The sequence below is a fragment of the Vicugna pacos genome, chromosome 2, assembly GCF_048564905.1.
Source record: "Vicugna pacos chromosome 2, VicPac4, whole genome shotgun sequence".
NCBI classification, from domain to species: domain Eukaryota; kingdom Metazoa; phylum Chordata; class Mammalia; order Artiodactyla; family Camelidae; genus Vicugna; species Vicugna pacos.
Window position 1 is genome coordinate 104,387,161 of NC_132988.1, and position 14,113 is coordinate 104,401,273.

Here is a 14,113-nt window from a genome sequence, read left to right on the forward strand (position 1 = left end):
AGGTTAAAGTTGCTGTAAGGATTCAATAGTTAGTGTGTGTGTGTGTGTATCCAGTAAGGGCTTTATATGTGTTAGCTAATACCATTATTATTTATTAATTTAGGTTGGGAGACATCTCTGGCTTGACACCCGGAGCTGGTTAGCTGCATAAGATACTCCTTCTAGGTGAGTAAATTCATGCCATAGACCAAATAATAGACTGGAGAGTTGTCAGGTAGACAACGAGTAAAGGAAATATCCTCTGGCAACATTTCCAGGAAGCTGTAAGGGAGCTGGTGAATAGCTCTTTTCTCTTCTAGGACCATTCTGCCTAAAAATCTCGGGTGGATCATCTGGACCCAGAACTCTACCCTTCCTCACAGGGAGTGGAAACATCCTGGCAGATTCTGGCCCTTTGCTACCCTGTTGCAGATTCTAGAAAGGCTACTACTGTTTGGTAAATACAGCCTCTCTTCAGTCATTCAGGTCACAATGCAACTGATTAGATTACAGCTGTCTTTAAATATATCCTAGGCCCAAGGAAGAAGTCTTACCACCTTGATTTCAGTTCCTCCTTTATCAAGTTTCCTTGCACATTTATGAGAGGCTGATGCCTCTTAGGGTGGAACACTTCTGCAGTAGAATTCTAACCTTTTCCCTCACTATTTCTCCTAAATCTTAGAGTACTTTTTAGTAGCTCTCAAACTGGGAACCTGGAGACCTGGAATTGTGAGAGTGAAACCTGGATTTTAATTCTGACTTTGACACTAATTGGCTGTGTGGACTTGGGTGTAACTTAGGGTTCAGGTTTACTCATTTGTAAAACGAAGCATAAAGAGAATATCAGCTGGCAATTCTTTCAGGTTTGCAATTCAGAGATTATGCATCATGATCTCTGACAGAAGTCAATATACTGTTACGTACTTTTAGAGTAGAATATTGTACCAAGTATTTTATAAGTGAAGCTATTCACTTTTCTCTGTGCTGACTTTGGAACATGGATTGGTACAAAAACAAAAATCCTCTTTATAAGCTGCAATTTTAAAGTTGTATTTAACCTTAGGGATTGCAGTTTTGAGGCTCTGATAAGAACCCGAATGTGGTTTTCCAGAGCATCCAAACAACCACTGCACAGACTACAGAGATCACCCAGCTTGGGTTCGTCAACAGATCTTTTTCTTGACTGTTTCTTTCGGGAATGAATGCAACTGAGAAAGCAGATAGGTTCTGGGCGGAGAGACTTACAGAAGTCATAGAATCATTCTATCCCTACAATTTGCTACGGCTTTAGGGACAGCCCTAATGGCTGTGACATAACCTCTCATAGTCTTAGTGTCCACATCCATAAAATAACACTTACCTTGCAGGGTAACTGTAACAGTGAGAAGAGAGGTAGGGTTAACACTGTAGAAGCACATAATGGGCACACAGGAAAAAAAATACGCTCTTATTGCGAATTTTCTCTATTCTAGTAAAAACATCAATAGGTTGAGTGCATATTGTCAAAGCGCGGTAAAAAAAAAGGCAAAATGGATTATGGTAAATCTTGACATTTTCTCACCTCAGCTTCCCCACTGCAACTGAGAATGGTCAGTGGCTTCCAGTTTTAGATCTGGAGTTACTGTTGGTTCTGATCCTGGCTCTGCCCCTTATCAGCTGTATAATCTTGATTAGTTTTTCAACTTCTTTGTGTCTCAGATTCTCCTAATGCCAGGGTAACGTAGATAGACAGGATTTCCTAACTAGGACTAGACTTTTTCCTTTCTCACTTTCCTAAACCAGAAGGGCGGGAAGGCCATAAAACCCCACCCAGCCTAACACTCGCTAAGAAGGCGGAAGGTGCCAGCAAGAGGGAGGAGGCCGGTGGGGAGGAAGAAGGGCGGGCCAATGAGGCGGCGGGCGGGGCTGGAGTTCCCGCCTCCGGTGCGTGCGCGCGCACTACGCACGCACGCACGCACACACGTACAGCATACCGCGGAAGCGCGCGCGCAGGCCCAGCCCTCGCCGCCGCCGCCATTTTAGCTCCTGGTTCCGGCCGCACGGTGTAGGCTGTTGTAGCGGGAGGGGTGGGGGGTCCTCCGGAGTTAAGTAGCTGCCCTCGACTGCGCCGATAGAGCCGCCAGGTTCTCTTTCTTCCTACCTTCGTAACCGCCCGCTCGAAGAGTCCGAAGATGTCTAAGCGACACCGGTTGGACCTGGGGGAGGATTACCCCTCCGGCAAGAAGCGTGCGGGGACCGATGGGTAAGCCAGGCCGGGGGCGCGAGTCAGCGGCTCGGGCTTTGTTGGAGTCCCGGCGGGAAGCGGGCCAGGGTGGGCCAGGCCGAGCGGGCCCCGGGGCCTGACCTTTTGTTTCTCTCTGGGCTCGGGTCAGTAGCGGCGTGGTGCAGGAAAGCGGCGCTACCTCCGGCGTTCGGCCCTGCAAGGGCGCGGGGAGCTGAGTGGCGCGGCCGCCGCCCGGCCCAATCGGGAGAGCGGAGAGGCCTGTCCTGGCCACGAGGGCGTCTCCTCCCCGGGCGGAGTCGAGCAGGAGTCGTTTCGAGGGGAGCGGACGGGAGGGAACGCGGACCTCGTGGCCTGGGCTCCCGGCTAAGGCCTGGAGCCCGGGGAGAGGGGGGGTGAGGGCGCGGCGGGAGTATTCGCGTCCAAGGGCACCAAGTACTTATCAGGCCGAGGTGTAGGGGAGAGGGCCTTGCGGGGGCGGCTGGGTGCCCAGCCAGGGGAGAGGCGGAGGCCGGAAAGTGAGAGAAGCGCGTGGATCCTTGTGTAGGCTGGGATGGGGGTGGCGGGAGTTGAGTGAGGCATGCAGACGAGCAGTTCTTGGGGAAAGGGTGAGTAGAGGGCCTTCCGGGAGAAAGGAAAACGTGGAATATACATGATAGGCTGGAGGGCTGGAGGTTTGGAGCGGTTCAGTTTATAGTTTGGCGGGAGAGCGCGTACCTCGGTCCATTCAAACACTTCAAAGTAGGTACTAGGCAAACTTCCGCTCTCTGCCCACGCTCCCGCCATCTCCTTTATTTCCTGCTTTGGCTGAGAGTAGTTATAGAGAGCATCCTTGGGATAGAAATTAGAAGGCATTCTTTTTTTCCCAATAAGTTCTTGTTTTGTACCCCCTCCCGCTTTCCTTCATAAGTAGCTTTGGAAACAAGAAGACCCTTTTCAAAAGTTTCTGCTATTTATGGCAAAATATCACCCTTGTGGAGATGGTTTGGGAGTTGAAATATACAGACTCGTGGTGTTTCAGATTACTTTCTACTTAGCGTTTTCTTATAGGTACAAAGGAATTTAACAGGTCATTTTAGCAGTTGCATCAGAATCATTCCTTGTCCACTGTGTGCTTTCATTCTTGAAGTACAGAGACTTATTTGGATAATTTAGGCAAAAACATGAAAGTCGATTTTTACTATTAAATGTTAGACGTCAGTTTTCTCTTTTTAGGTCCGTTCAACCTCCCCCGCCCCCCCCCTCCCGGCAAAACTTGAACGCATTTGAGCTACAAGGCATGAGGTCTTTACACTGGAGGTGACTTTAAAGAGAGTGTAATCAGCTCCGCTTAAGGGATGAGAAATGGAGACCCAGAGTTGTTAAGGTGGTTTTGTGCAACCTTACACAATTTATATCTGGATTTAATTTTCATTTTTAGCCTGTTGTTTTTCCAATGCAGCACCCAGACTAATACTGTTAAGAGTCTTTACAGCCTATTTTAGTGATATTTATAATGAGTTGGTAAAGTGGGGAACACTTGGTTCTTCGTTCCTGTAAAGCAAAAATAAATTGCTTGTCATCTGGCTAAGATGCAGCTGATGTCTCTCAGAGTTCAGATTGGAAAAAAAATATATACTGGGAGGGAATGAATTCACTTACTCATATTTGTGTGAATGTGCACCATTTAAATGCTTTTCTTGGGATTAGTGGTCCCATTATATGTGCATGGGGTTGCTCCCCTTCCCTTGTAAATCCTACATCCTTAGTAAAAATGTGGGCTTTTTTAGGTTTTTGATAGTATCCTTATGATTCTGTGGGATATTATATATGTCATCTACCTGTAGACAGAGTTTGTCTTTGGAATAAAGCCAAAGTTCTGAGGTATTCTGGAGGGACATTTGTAAACTCATTTTTATGTCACCTGAATGTCATTTCTCGTAGAACTTTATTTAGCAGTGGGTTTACAGTATTTATTAGTGCCTTTTAAAAAAATATTTAATGTTTTAAAAAGTCATTTTTGTTGACTCCTCTGCAGTCTTGAAGGTTTTTTTTTTTTAAAGTCCTGTTAGCAGATGGTTTTATGTGAGAGGGTAGACTTGACAGTCTTGTGAACTCCACTAGCAAACATGGCTGTCCCATTTTCCCTACAACTGAGAATGGAAGATAATCCAGTGAGAGATTTTATTCACATTCAAGCTGCCAAACTATATATGGCTTTATTACTCCTGCTGTATTTTAATTTTGGAGTCAGGTAGAAAAGTTGAAAATTTGTTACATACTGACCTTACTCCTTTTTTCATCATCCCACAACATTTTTTGTGTAAAATTGTTAACCAGAAGACAACCTACTTGGGAAGTATGGAAAAAGCTTTTTGAAGATAGGGACATTTTTCACTTTGTTAGTTTCTGTTAATTGCTTCGTGATAAGAGCTTTTCCTATTAAAAATGTGAAAGAAATATAGTGATACGATGATAACATGTAGAGTGTTCCCAAAACTGTTTTAGATGATTTGTATATAAACACATTTTCACTACAATCCTGTGATTTAGATGAAGTTAAGTAATTTGCCACAGGGAACACAAATATCCATTGATAAAGATGCAAAGAAAGGGGCAAAAAATTCCCCCAAATCCTCATCCCCATCTTTTTTAGAGATATCTGCATATTTATTAACGAATATGAATTTTAACATTTCAACGTGATCTTTTAATATGTATTACTTTGTGCTTTGACTTTTATTCACTTGGAAATATGTCAAACTATGGAATAGATAAACATTCTTTTCATTGACTGCATAGTATTCCACTTGTAAAGGAGCATCATAACTTACTCAACCAATTCCCTGTTCACTGATGCTTTGGTAATTTCTTAGCCTTATTTTGTGAGTGAAAAGTGTGATGAACATCCTTCTGTATACATATCTGTAAGCTTAGATCCCTAGAAGTCCTTGGGTGTGAGATTGCCAGATAAAAAGCACTGCTTATTTAAAATACTATGATTTTGGTGACCAGTTTACATCTTCATTAGCATTTCTTCAGTTTCTGTTACTCCCAAGTAGAATTCTAACATGGCATTTTAAATTAAAAAAAAAGTTATAACCAGCATTTATTGAGTATTTATTATGTTCCAGACACTACTTTGAGCACATTACGTACATTAGCTCATTTAATTCTTGCAATGCCTGACAAGGCTTGTGAATGGCCACATTTTATAGATAAGGAAAGAAATAACTATGGTCATATAGTTAGCTAAAGTGCTGAGCCAGGACTAAACTGAGATTGAATACTGAACCATATACTCAACAACTGTGTCCTGTTGTGTCTCTCCCTGCCAGTATTGTGGCTAAGTGATTATAAAGCACTACTTAGATAATTAGTTTTTTAAGCATTATACCTCAATTAGTAAATCTTTAAGCATCCAGTTCCTTTATAATAAAAATGTCTGTTTAAAAAAATTTAAGTAAATCTTTTAAGCAACTAACTCCTTTATAACAGAAGTTCCTGTTTGTATACACAATATTCTGCATATATTTATGAATCAAATGGTTTGATCTCCTCTTAACTGACCCTTAATTTTTACCGTCCCTCTCCCATGGAAGGTAGATAGTTTGAATCACAGGCAACATTTCAAGGTAATTTGCCTTCTATATTCTTCTGATTGCTTTCTTATTTTAATCTAAGAGACTTCTTTATTAATACTTCTCACTTTGCACATTTGTAAATTGAAGCTTATATCTTTGCAATTGTTTTGCAACTGTGATCTAGGTGCTCCTTTTACTCTTGTGTCACAGTTAAACCCCAGTTCATGGTCAGCACTTAATCTTTGCGTCTGCAGAATATATTTTATGCTTCCTCTGCTGTAGTTATTTATTTCTTTTAATATTTTTTATTTTTTAAAAAATTTGTTGTTTTTTGTTTTGGTTTTTGATGGAGGGAGGTAATTAGGTTTGTTTATTTTTAATGGAGGTACTAGGGATTGAACCCAGGACCTCCTGCATGCTATGCACACACTCTACCACTAAGCTATACCCTCCCCCGCGTAGTTATTTTTGGTAATGAAATTTCTGTTGAAATAGGCCCTTGAAAAACATCTTTGTTAGTTTAGGTATTATTGTAACAAAGCAAGTGATACATGATTTACTTTGTCCATCACTCTCCATGCCCCATATTTTATATTACTGTTGAAAGGTTTGGTCCGTGTGGTAAGAGCCTGGTACTGTGATGGAAGTATAAAAGTTCATAAATCACCCCACTCCACAGTAGATTAGAAACAAGAATCCTTTTAATTTAGACCAGATGTTCTTTAAGAATTCTTATTTAATTAATAAGCATCTGAGACCAGAGGCAGAATGAGAGAAGCAAAGAAACGATGGTTGATGTCATATTTCAGAGTAGGCTGGGAAGCTCAAGTTCTGAATTGTGAAATTTCGTTTTGTATGTTGGGTTATCCTTTGGGTTCCTTTTCTCTTTGCTTTCTCTCTCTTTGTGCCAGTTGAAACGAGAAGTTTCAATCCTAGCTTGTACTATAATTCTGTAGAAGATGGACGTTGGGATGGGAGAAGGGAGAATCACTTATTACACATATACATATGTGGAAAATGTATGTAGGTGTGTGAATATGTAAGTGTACACATATAATAAGGCTTTTCTCTCTTTAGGTAAATCCCTGTGGAATAGAATATATTTTAGAAGGGACAAGATCAAATATAATTGGTCAGTTTACCATTTCTGTAATTGGGGAACCATCCTAAATCATGCTGGGTTCAGCATTTTAGCTGTATTCTACTAAGGGGGTGGTTACTGTTGCCCAGTGATGTTTTATTGCAGAGAATGAATGCTTTTCCCTAATTGGGGCATGGGAAATGTGTATGTCTTTTGTGTGTTATAAATAAGGAACAATGATATGTTTAGCAACTTGTGTCATAGTTCCATGTTGCCTCATTATTTCAAATCTGAGTCCAAATACCGTGTGGCAGAGTTGTCAGCTACAGGACTTGATCTGAAGTAAACTGGATTAGTAGAGTGAATAAGCATAGGTTATTTTAAAATTATTAACTGTATTAGGGATTGTCTGTAGTAACTAGAAGTAGATACTAGAATTGGCCACTTAATTGATCTAAGATTAATATGGTGACCAACTGCATAATTTAAGTATTTTAAACAACTTAATAGTGTTCAATGAAGCTTGTTTTTAATGAGCTACATTTCACTTTATGGATGACCAAAGTATACGTAGGTTTTTACAAAGTACTACCAGTGTTTAACTGTTGCTGTTAAGGATACATGAAAGGGTAAACAATGAAAACAAGAATTTAAAAAATTAAAATTTCAGTTTTTCTCACAGAGCAATATCTATTAATTGAACAAAATTGAGAAAGTGTCAAACATTCCAATCCTTTAACTCGTATTTGTATTACTGTAATGTGAGGTGGAATTGTGGCCAGAAGCAATAAGTTCTTGCTTAATTTTGAACATACTTTAAGTGCAAAAATACTTTTCATATAACTTACAGAGATTTTGGGAAAAATTGTGATGCCATCTTCTTTTTGCTTAATTTGTCCTTAACCTTTTCCCCCCACACCGTCCTCAGTCTTTAACTTAAAGGTAGGAAGCGATTTTACACGCAGAAGACAGAGTTCTTGTGTTATCTCAGCTGATGGGTAAAGGTGGAAAGAGACTGTCCCTTAACAGAATTTGAAGCATTACCAAAGAAGGGAAAGATGTGTATGGATGAGGCATAGAGAATCCTTAATTATAAGTTCTTTTTTATTGTTTCTGCTACTTAGGTAATTCATAGAGTTTTATATCAATTTGGTTGGTAGTTGGACATTTTACTTTCTTTGTGACTATAATGCTGCCATAAACATTTTGCATAAAATTCAGAATCTGAATTGTAATTTTTTTTTTCAGGAAGGATCGAGATCGTGACCGTGATCGTGAAGATCGGTCTAAAGATCGAGACCGAGAACGTGATAGAGGAGATAGAGAGCGGGAGAGGGAGAAAGAAAAAGAGAAGGAATTGCGAGCTTCCACGAATGCTATGCTTATCAGTGCTGGATTGCCACCTTTAAAAGCTTCCCATTCAGCTCACTCAACCCACTCAGCACATTCAACACACTCAACACATTCAGCTCATTCAACACACACCGGACATGCAGGACACACATCACTTCCACAGTGCATTAATCCATTTACCAACTTACCCCATACTCCTCGATACTATGATATCCTAAAGAAACGGCTTCAGCTCCCTGTTTGGGAATACAAGGATAGGTTTACAGATATTCTGGTTAGACATCAGTCCTTTGTACTTGTTGGTGAGACTGGGTCTGGTAAAACAACACAGGTGAGTTATTGAATACCATGGTACATGTTTTGTTAATGTTTAAGTTTACTAAGTCGCTTATTTGATCCTAGTGGTCATTCCCATTGTCTGTCTATCCGTCAGAACATTTTGAAGCTTAGCTGCTTTTGTGTTCAGTACTTTTTAGTGACTTAAATAGGGTGGGAATCCTGTAGGGAGATATTTTCCTGAGTCCCTTTGGGAAAAGAGCAGTACTGTTTTTTTCCAGTTTTGTTATGTTAATTATGGTAAATTATGGCAGAGTGATGCTCACCCACTTTGACTCAGAGGTGGTACGTATTTGGGAGTACAAGGTTTGTTTTCCAATGCTTGGGTGGAACCATTGGAGTAGTTTTTGTTTTCATCATTCTCATTTGTTTTATTTTTGTTTTTGTAATTGTTTTGAACCATGCGAATATTATCTATTCTTTTCAAAAAATAGAAGAGCTAAAGTCTCTTTGCTCATGACCTTCATCCAATAGTGTGCCCCCACATATACACAGCTAAACACTTATTAGTGTCTAATTAGTAATATATTTAGGATATTTTTTCAAACATGGATGAGCTGTTATTTACTGGGCCCATGTTGTAGACATCCAGGCTGCTTCTGTTGGTTGTTCTGCATGGCAAGGATATCCTGAGGGTAAAATCCTAGAAGTAGAACTTGCTGGGTCAGAGGATTGTTTGTAATTGTGATACATACAGCCATATAGTCTTCTGTAGGGAATACATCAGTTTACCCGTCCTGAGCATGTATGGGAACATACGTGGGAAACCACCAAAGTGTACTGCTGAACTTGAACTTTTGTAAGTCTAATAGGTGAAAAATGTTATTTCTGTATATTTTTTTGATTTATTTTTTAAAATACATTTTATTTATTTATTATTGAACTATTTAATTACTTTGGCAGGGGTCGGGGAGGTAATTAGGTTTATTTATTTTTAGAGGAGGTACTGGGGATTGAACCTAGGACCTCCTGCTTGCTAAGCATGTGCTCTACCACTTGAGCTATACCCTCCCCCCTTTCAGTGTTTTTTAATTTGCAGTTTCTTGCTATGAGTGAGGTAACCATATTTTCAGATACTTAAACCTGACCCACTAGAAAATTTCTAGGAAATGACAAAAGTAGCAGTCCCTGGCCATTGTAGAAAATTTGGAAAATTCAGGGAAGTATTGAATTTAATGATTACTCATCTTACCATGCAGAAATACTTTTTCTGGTTTTTTTCCTACCAGCCTGTTTTTCCATGTTCGTGTACCTATGATACATGTTTAGATTTGAGCATACTGCATATACAGGTTATCCTTTTTTTAAAGCTGCGTATACCACAAATCTATCAGTTTGAGTATTTCATGGAGACATTTTGAAGACTACAATAGGAACCCAAATTGGAGGCTTTTATTAAAGACTGAGCCTTTAGTGAGTATGATTTTTCTTTTAAGTGAAGGAAAATGTAATGTTGATGTTAGAAACTGAAACTGTTGGTTTATTTTTATCACCTTATGGGAATTTAAAGAATTAAATAACATGAAAAACTGTAATTCTAAACTTACTAATACCATAGTATTTTTAATAATTATTTCAATGGTTTATCTAGTTTGCATAGTATTAATAGCACCCATTTAATCAGCAGTTGAGTAGGGCCAGGCACTCTGTACTTTGTGTTACCTCTTTTAAGTTTTTCAACATCCATGCAAGGAAGTTGTTAATCACCATTTTACAGATGAGCAGAATCAAGCTTAGATTTATGAAAGTCTTAAGAAAGGTTTAGTGGGTTCCCCTGGGTTATGTAAGTAGTCATAGGAGCGTTCATTATTTAAAACATTGTCCCTTTGTCTCATAGCCAAAGTATATTTCATACTGTTTTTCTGTTGTCTTATATGGTTAACCTTATTTCAGAGATGAGTTTATTTAATAGTAGTGTAGAAGAAAAGGTCAAGTGAACTCGCAACAAGAGGTTTGTGATTATTTGGATTAGTATTTGGGTGTTTTTTTTTGTTTGAAGTAGACTACTTGGATACTTAAGATTGCAGAGCATTTGGGGGATTCAAAAGAAAATTGAAGAGTTTAAATAGTGAATTTCACACATGCTTTTTTGGCATATTAGTAACTGACTCAAAACCTTTAAGAGTAGCAGCCATTTTTTGGTTATGTTTTTGTGCATATCAGAAAATGAAATGCTCCAAACAAAATGTAAAGAAATTTAACTTTGGGCTGGGACTCACAGTAAAGACATTTCACACTGCAACTTGGTATGCACTTACTGTATCCTTATCTTACAAACTAAAGCTAGTTCAGCCAAAGGTACAGCATGAGCAAAGGCACATGTTTAGAGAGAAGGGAAAGCGTTTTATGCCCTAGCCAGAGTATAGGGTGTGTTTGAGGAAGGAAGTGTGGCAGGTGAGACTGAAACAGTAGAATGGACTTTATCTTGCTGTAAGTGGGGGAGGCATCAGAGCTTTTTAGTTGAAGGGGAATGACAAGGAATTTTACAGAAATGTCCTGTCTGGTGAGAATGTTGATGACAGACTTTGTAGGAGGTTATAGCAAAATTTTGACTGTGTAGGGTGGTAGAATAGAGAATAAAGGACAGATTGGAGTTAGGATGTTACTGTTATTTGGAGGAAGGTGAGAAATGGTTTTGAATTTACTGACTTTAGAATACCAGTAAATTATTCATTCTTCAAGTGGAAATGACCACAAGGTCAGGGTGGGACTAGAGTTAGGATTGACATTGATGTGCTGTATATAATCTTAGAAGAATCAAGAAAATCACTCAGTATAATGTGTAAAACAAGAATACTGAGGGCTAGGTATCAGTTTTTAGGAAGATAGCCACAAATGGATGAAGGGAAGAAGATGAAAGTATATGTTAAAACTGATCCTTGGCTTGAACAAGCCAGTAGCCTGCATATTTCAAGACCCAGTTCCCTTCTTAATGCTGTTCTTAGAAATATGAATAGATACATTGATGGAGTCATTCTCCAGATCTTGTCTGGGAATGCTTTAAAAGTCCCTGAAACGCTTTCAAGTGTTCTGGGGTTTTCTTCATATACTTCAAACAAAACAAATACTGGAGCGCATTCAAAATAGGAGCAGTTGAGAGAATCCAGCTGTCTTCTTTTAAGCCAGATATTAGAGATAAACAAAAACGTAAAACAGCGTATTCTTGCTGAATTTTTTTGAAGATGTAGTTCTATGTTCATAGAAACTGTTGTTTATAATATAGAATGGATTTTTATTGTTAAGGAGTTAATAAATATTTCAACAATTCTTCAGATTTAATTTACTGATATAGTAAATATGCTAGTTGTTTGGCCTACTAGGTTATTTTAAGAGTATAAAAAGGTTGAGATCAAAAGTTGGAAAACTACTGAATTAGCCAGAACTGTTTATATCTTTTTTTTTTTAAAGTGGCAGTAAGCTATCCATTTCACAGAAGTGAATTAAAAAATCGTTGAACATTCTTGCCTTGAGAATTCTGAATTTTAAATAGCTTTAATTGACCAATGAACTTTTTTTGTTGTTGGATCTTATAAGGTACATTTATGCCTTTATAAGAGGCTTGCCGAATGAAGATACATATAAAATTTTGCTGGAAAGCCACTTAAACTTTGGTCTGTTGATTTACAGACCCAGGGAGACTTCTCTTTTAGTGTTTCTGTTCATTTTAAATCCTTTAAAGATATGCGTAGTTACGTTCCTAGAGAAGCAGCATAATCATTCCTTCCCCCTTTTGGATATTTGTCAGTGACAGTTAATCTCAAAATTGCAGAAATAATCTAACTAAAATGTAATAGTACAACCACCAATTCTTCAGATATCACTGTACAAATCCTATATCAAACCCCCCCCCCACATTTCCTGTAGCATTAAAATCTAATAGGCTTGTGGAGGCTTTGATGGAGATCCATCATGTCCTTGTAGCAGTAGATTCCCATTTAATGTAGTGAGCACTTAGATTTTTCCCATGGTTCTTTTCCAGGTAAGTGAGTAGAGAAGAATCATGAAATGAGAGGATTTTTTAGCTTCTGTTGATAATGGAGCAGCCAGGAAGCGGACTGTCATCATGGCGACAACCAGCTTCTTAGGCTTGCTGGGGTTTTTTTTTTTTTTTTTAACCCTCCATTGCCCTTCTTCAGGCAAGTGCTGTTGCTGCTTCCCTTAGGTCCTATTGAGTTTGAGATTGACAATTACTAAAATTAACTTTTAGTTTGTACTTAAGGTGCTGCCATTGTGCATACTTCTGAGGGGAGAACGATAGGAGTTAGATTCTGCTGGCTTACAACAAATTAAGGTACAGCTTCATAACTACAAGCAGATACGATTTTTACTTCTATGTGCATTACTTTATAACTTAAATTTTATAGGAATGTAAGTGTCAAATTCTTAGAATGTTTTTGAAAACTAACATTTGTTTTAGAGTAGAATTTTCCTAAGTTGAGTTTGTTCCCTTGGTGCATAGAGAAATGCTTGGTGATGGAACACTGACACTGTGGAGCATATTCAGCAAAGCCTTAGTGGACCTAACCTACTCAGGAGTACAGTTATGTCACATCAACGTTCTACATGACCCTCCTTGGCTTGAAGAGTTCATACTATTATGAGTTTGAGTCATAAATAATAATTTGTGGTGTGCCTAATTGAATTTTTATTTTAAATTAATAGAATGAGATAAAGCACTTCATGTTAAATATGTACCTCATATACAGGCAGAGTAGAATTAATTTAAATGTGAAATTATTTGATAGATTCCACAGTGGTGTGTGGAGTACATGCGATCATTACCAGGACCCAAAAGAGGAGTTGCCTGTACCCAACCCAGGAGAGTGGCTGCAATGAGTGTGGCTCAGAGAGTTGCTGATGAAATGGATGTGATGTTGGGCCAGGAAGTTGGTTACTCCATTCGATTTGAAGACTGCAGTAGTGCAAAAACCATTCTTAAGTAAGTACTATCTTTAAAAATGGACACTTTTTTCCCCTCTGCTTTTAGTTTTCTGCATTTCAATAGGGGACTTTCCTAGTGGAGTCTCAAGTCATCCAAATTTGGAATAGTTCATAGTAGACTTTCGATTTACTAGATGACTTTTTAATATGGATTCTTTTTCTTGGTAGTAGTATATATAGCTTACTCAGTAGACACTGAAATTCAAAGGTCAGATTTTAGTTACTTGGTGTTATATCTTAGGTGAAATATTTCATTTAAATATGATAGAGAAATAAAGTGTTATATCTTAGTAAAGGATAGTTACTTGCAGAAGGAATGATTTTAGGGAAGGGATATGATTTATTTCGGGGAAAGGGCTTTTAATGATAATTATAAGCTATCACCATGCCTGTTATGAGCTAAAAGGAGGACTCTTACTTTGTGATACAGTCTTGGGAGCCTCAGAATCCTCATTCCTCTTCGTTGTGCTGTGGTGCACATGACTGACAACCGTACTGAACTTCTTCCTAACATTTTCTTCAACTTCTCTAGTTTTTTTTTATCTTCATCTTAATCCTTTCATTCTGCATAAATAATAATATTTGTTGCCTGATGGTAATTCTTTTGAAAATCTCCCTCTTTTATTGCTTCTGTTTATT

The 14,113-nt window shown here is 38.6% G+C and overlaps 1 protein-coding gene and 1 long non-coding RNA gene across 4 annotated transcripts in view; one reads left to right on the top strand and one right to left on the bottom strand.

The window, feature by feature from the left end:
• The window catches only part of LOC140687804 (uncharacterized), a 57,816-nt gene extending 56,002 nt beyond the window's left edge, over window positions 1-1,814 (bottom strand). For all 3 annotated transcript variants that reach the window (XR_012062405.1, XR_012062408.1, XR_012062398.1), the window contains exon 1: window positions 1,541-1,814. This is a non-coding gene — a long non-coding RNA (uncharacterized lncRNA). The remainder of the gene's footprint in view (window positions 1-1,540) is intronic.
• Window positions 1,815-1,975: 161 nt separating this feature from the next.
• Window positions 1,976-14,113, top strand: part of DHX15 (DEAH-box helicase 15) — a 47,351-nt gene continuing 35,213 nt past the window's right edge. Inside the window, exons 1-3 of the mRNA XM_006207013.4 lie at window positions 1,976-2,221; window positions 8,093-8,528; window positions 13,279-13,472. Of these exons, the coding sequence (XP_006207075.1) occupies window positions 2,151-2,221; window positions 8,093-8,528; window positions 13,279-13,472 (701 nt within the window). The 5' untranslated portion in view covers window positions 1,976-2,150. The remainder of the gene's footprint in view (window positions 2,222-8,092; window positions 8,529-13,278; window positions 13,473-14,113) is intronic.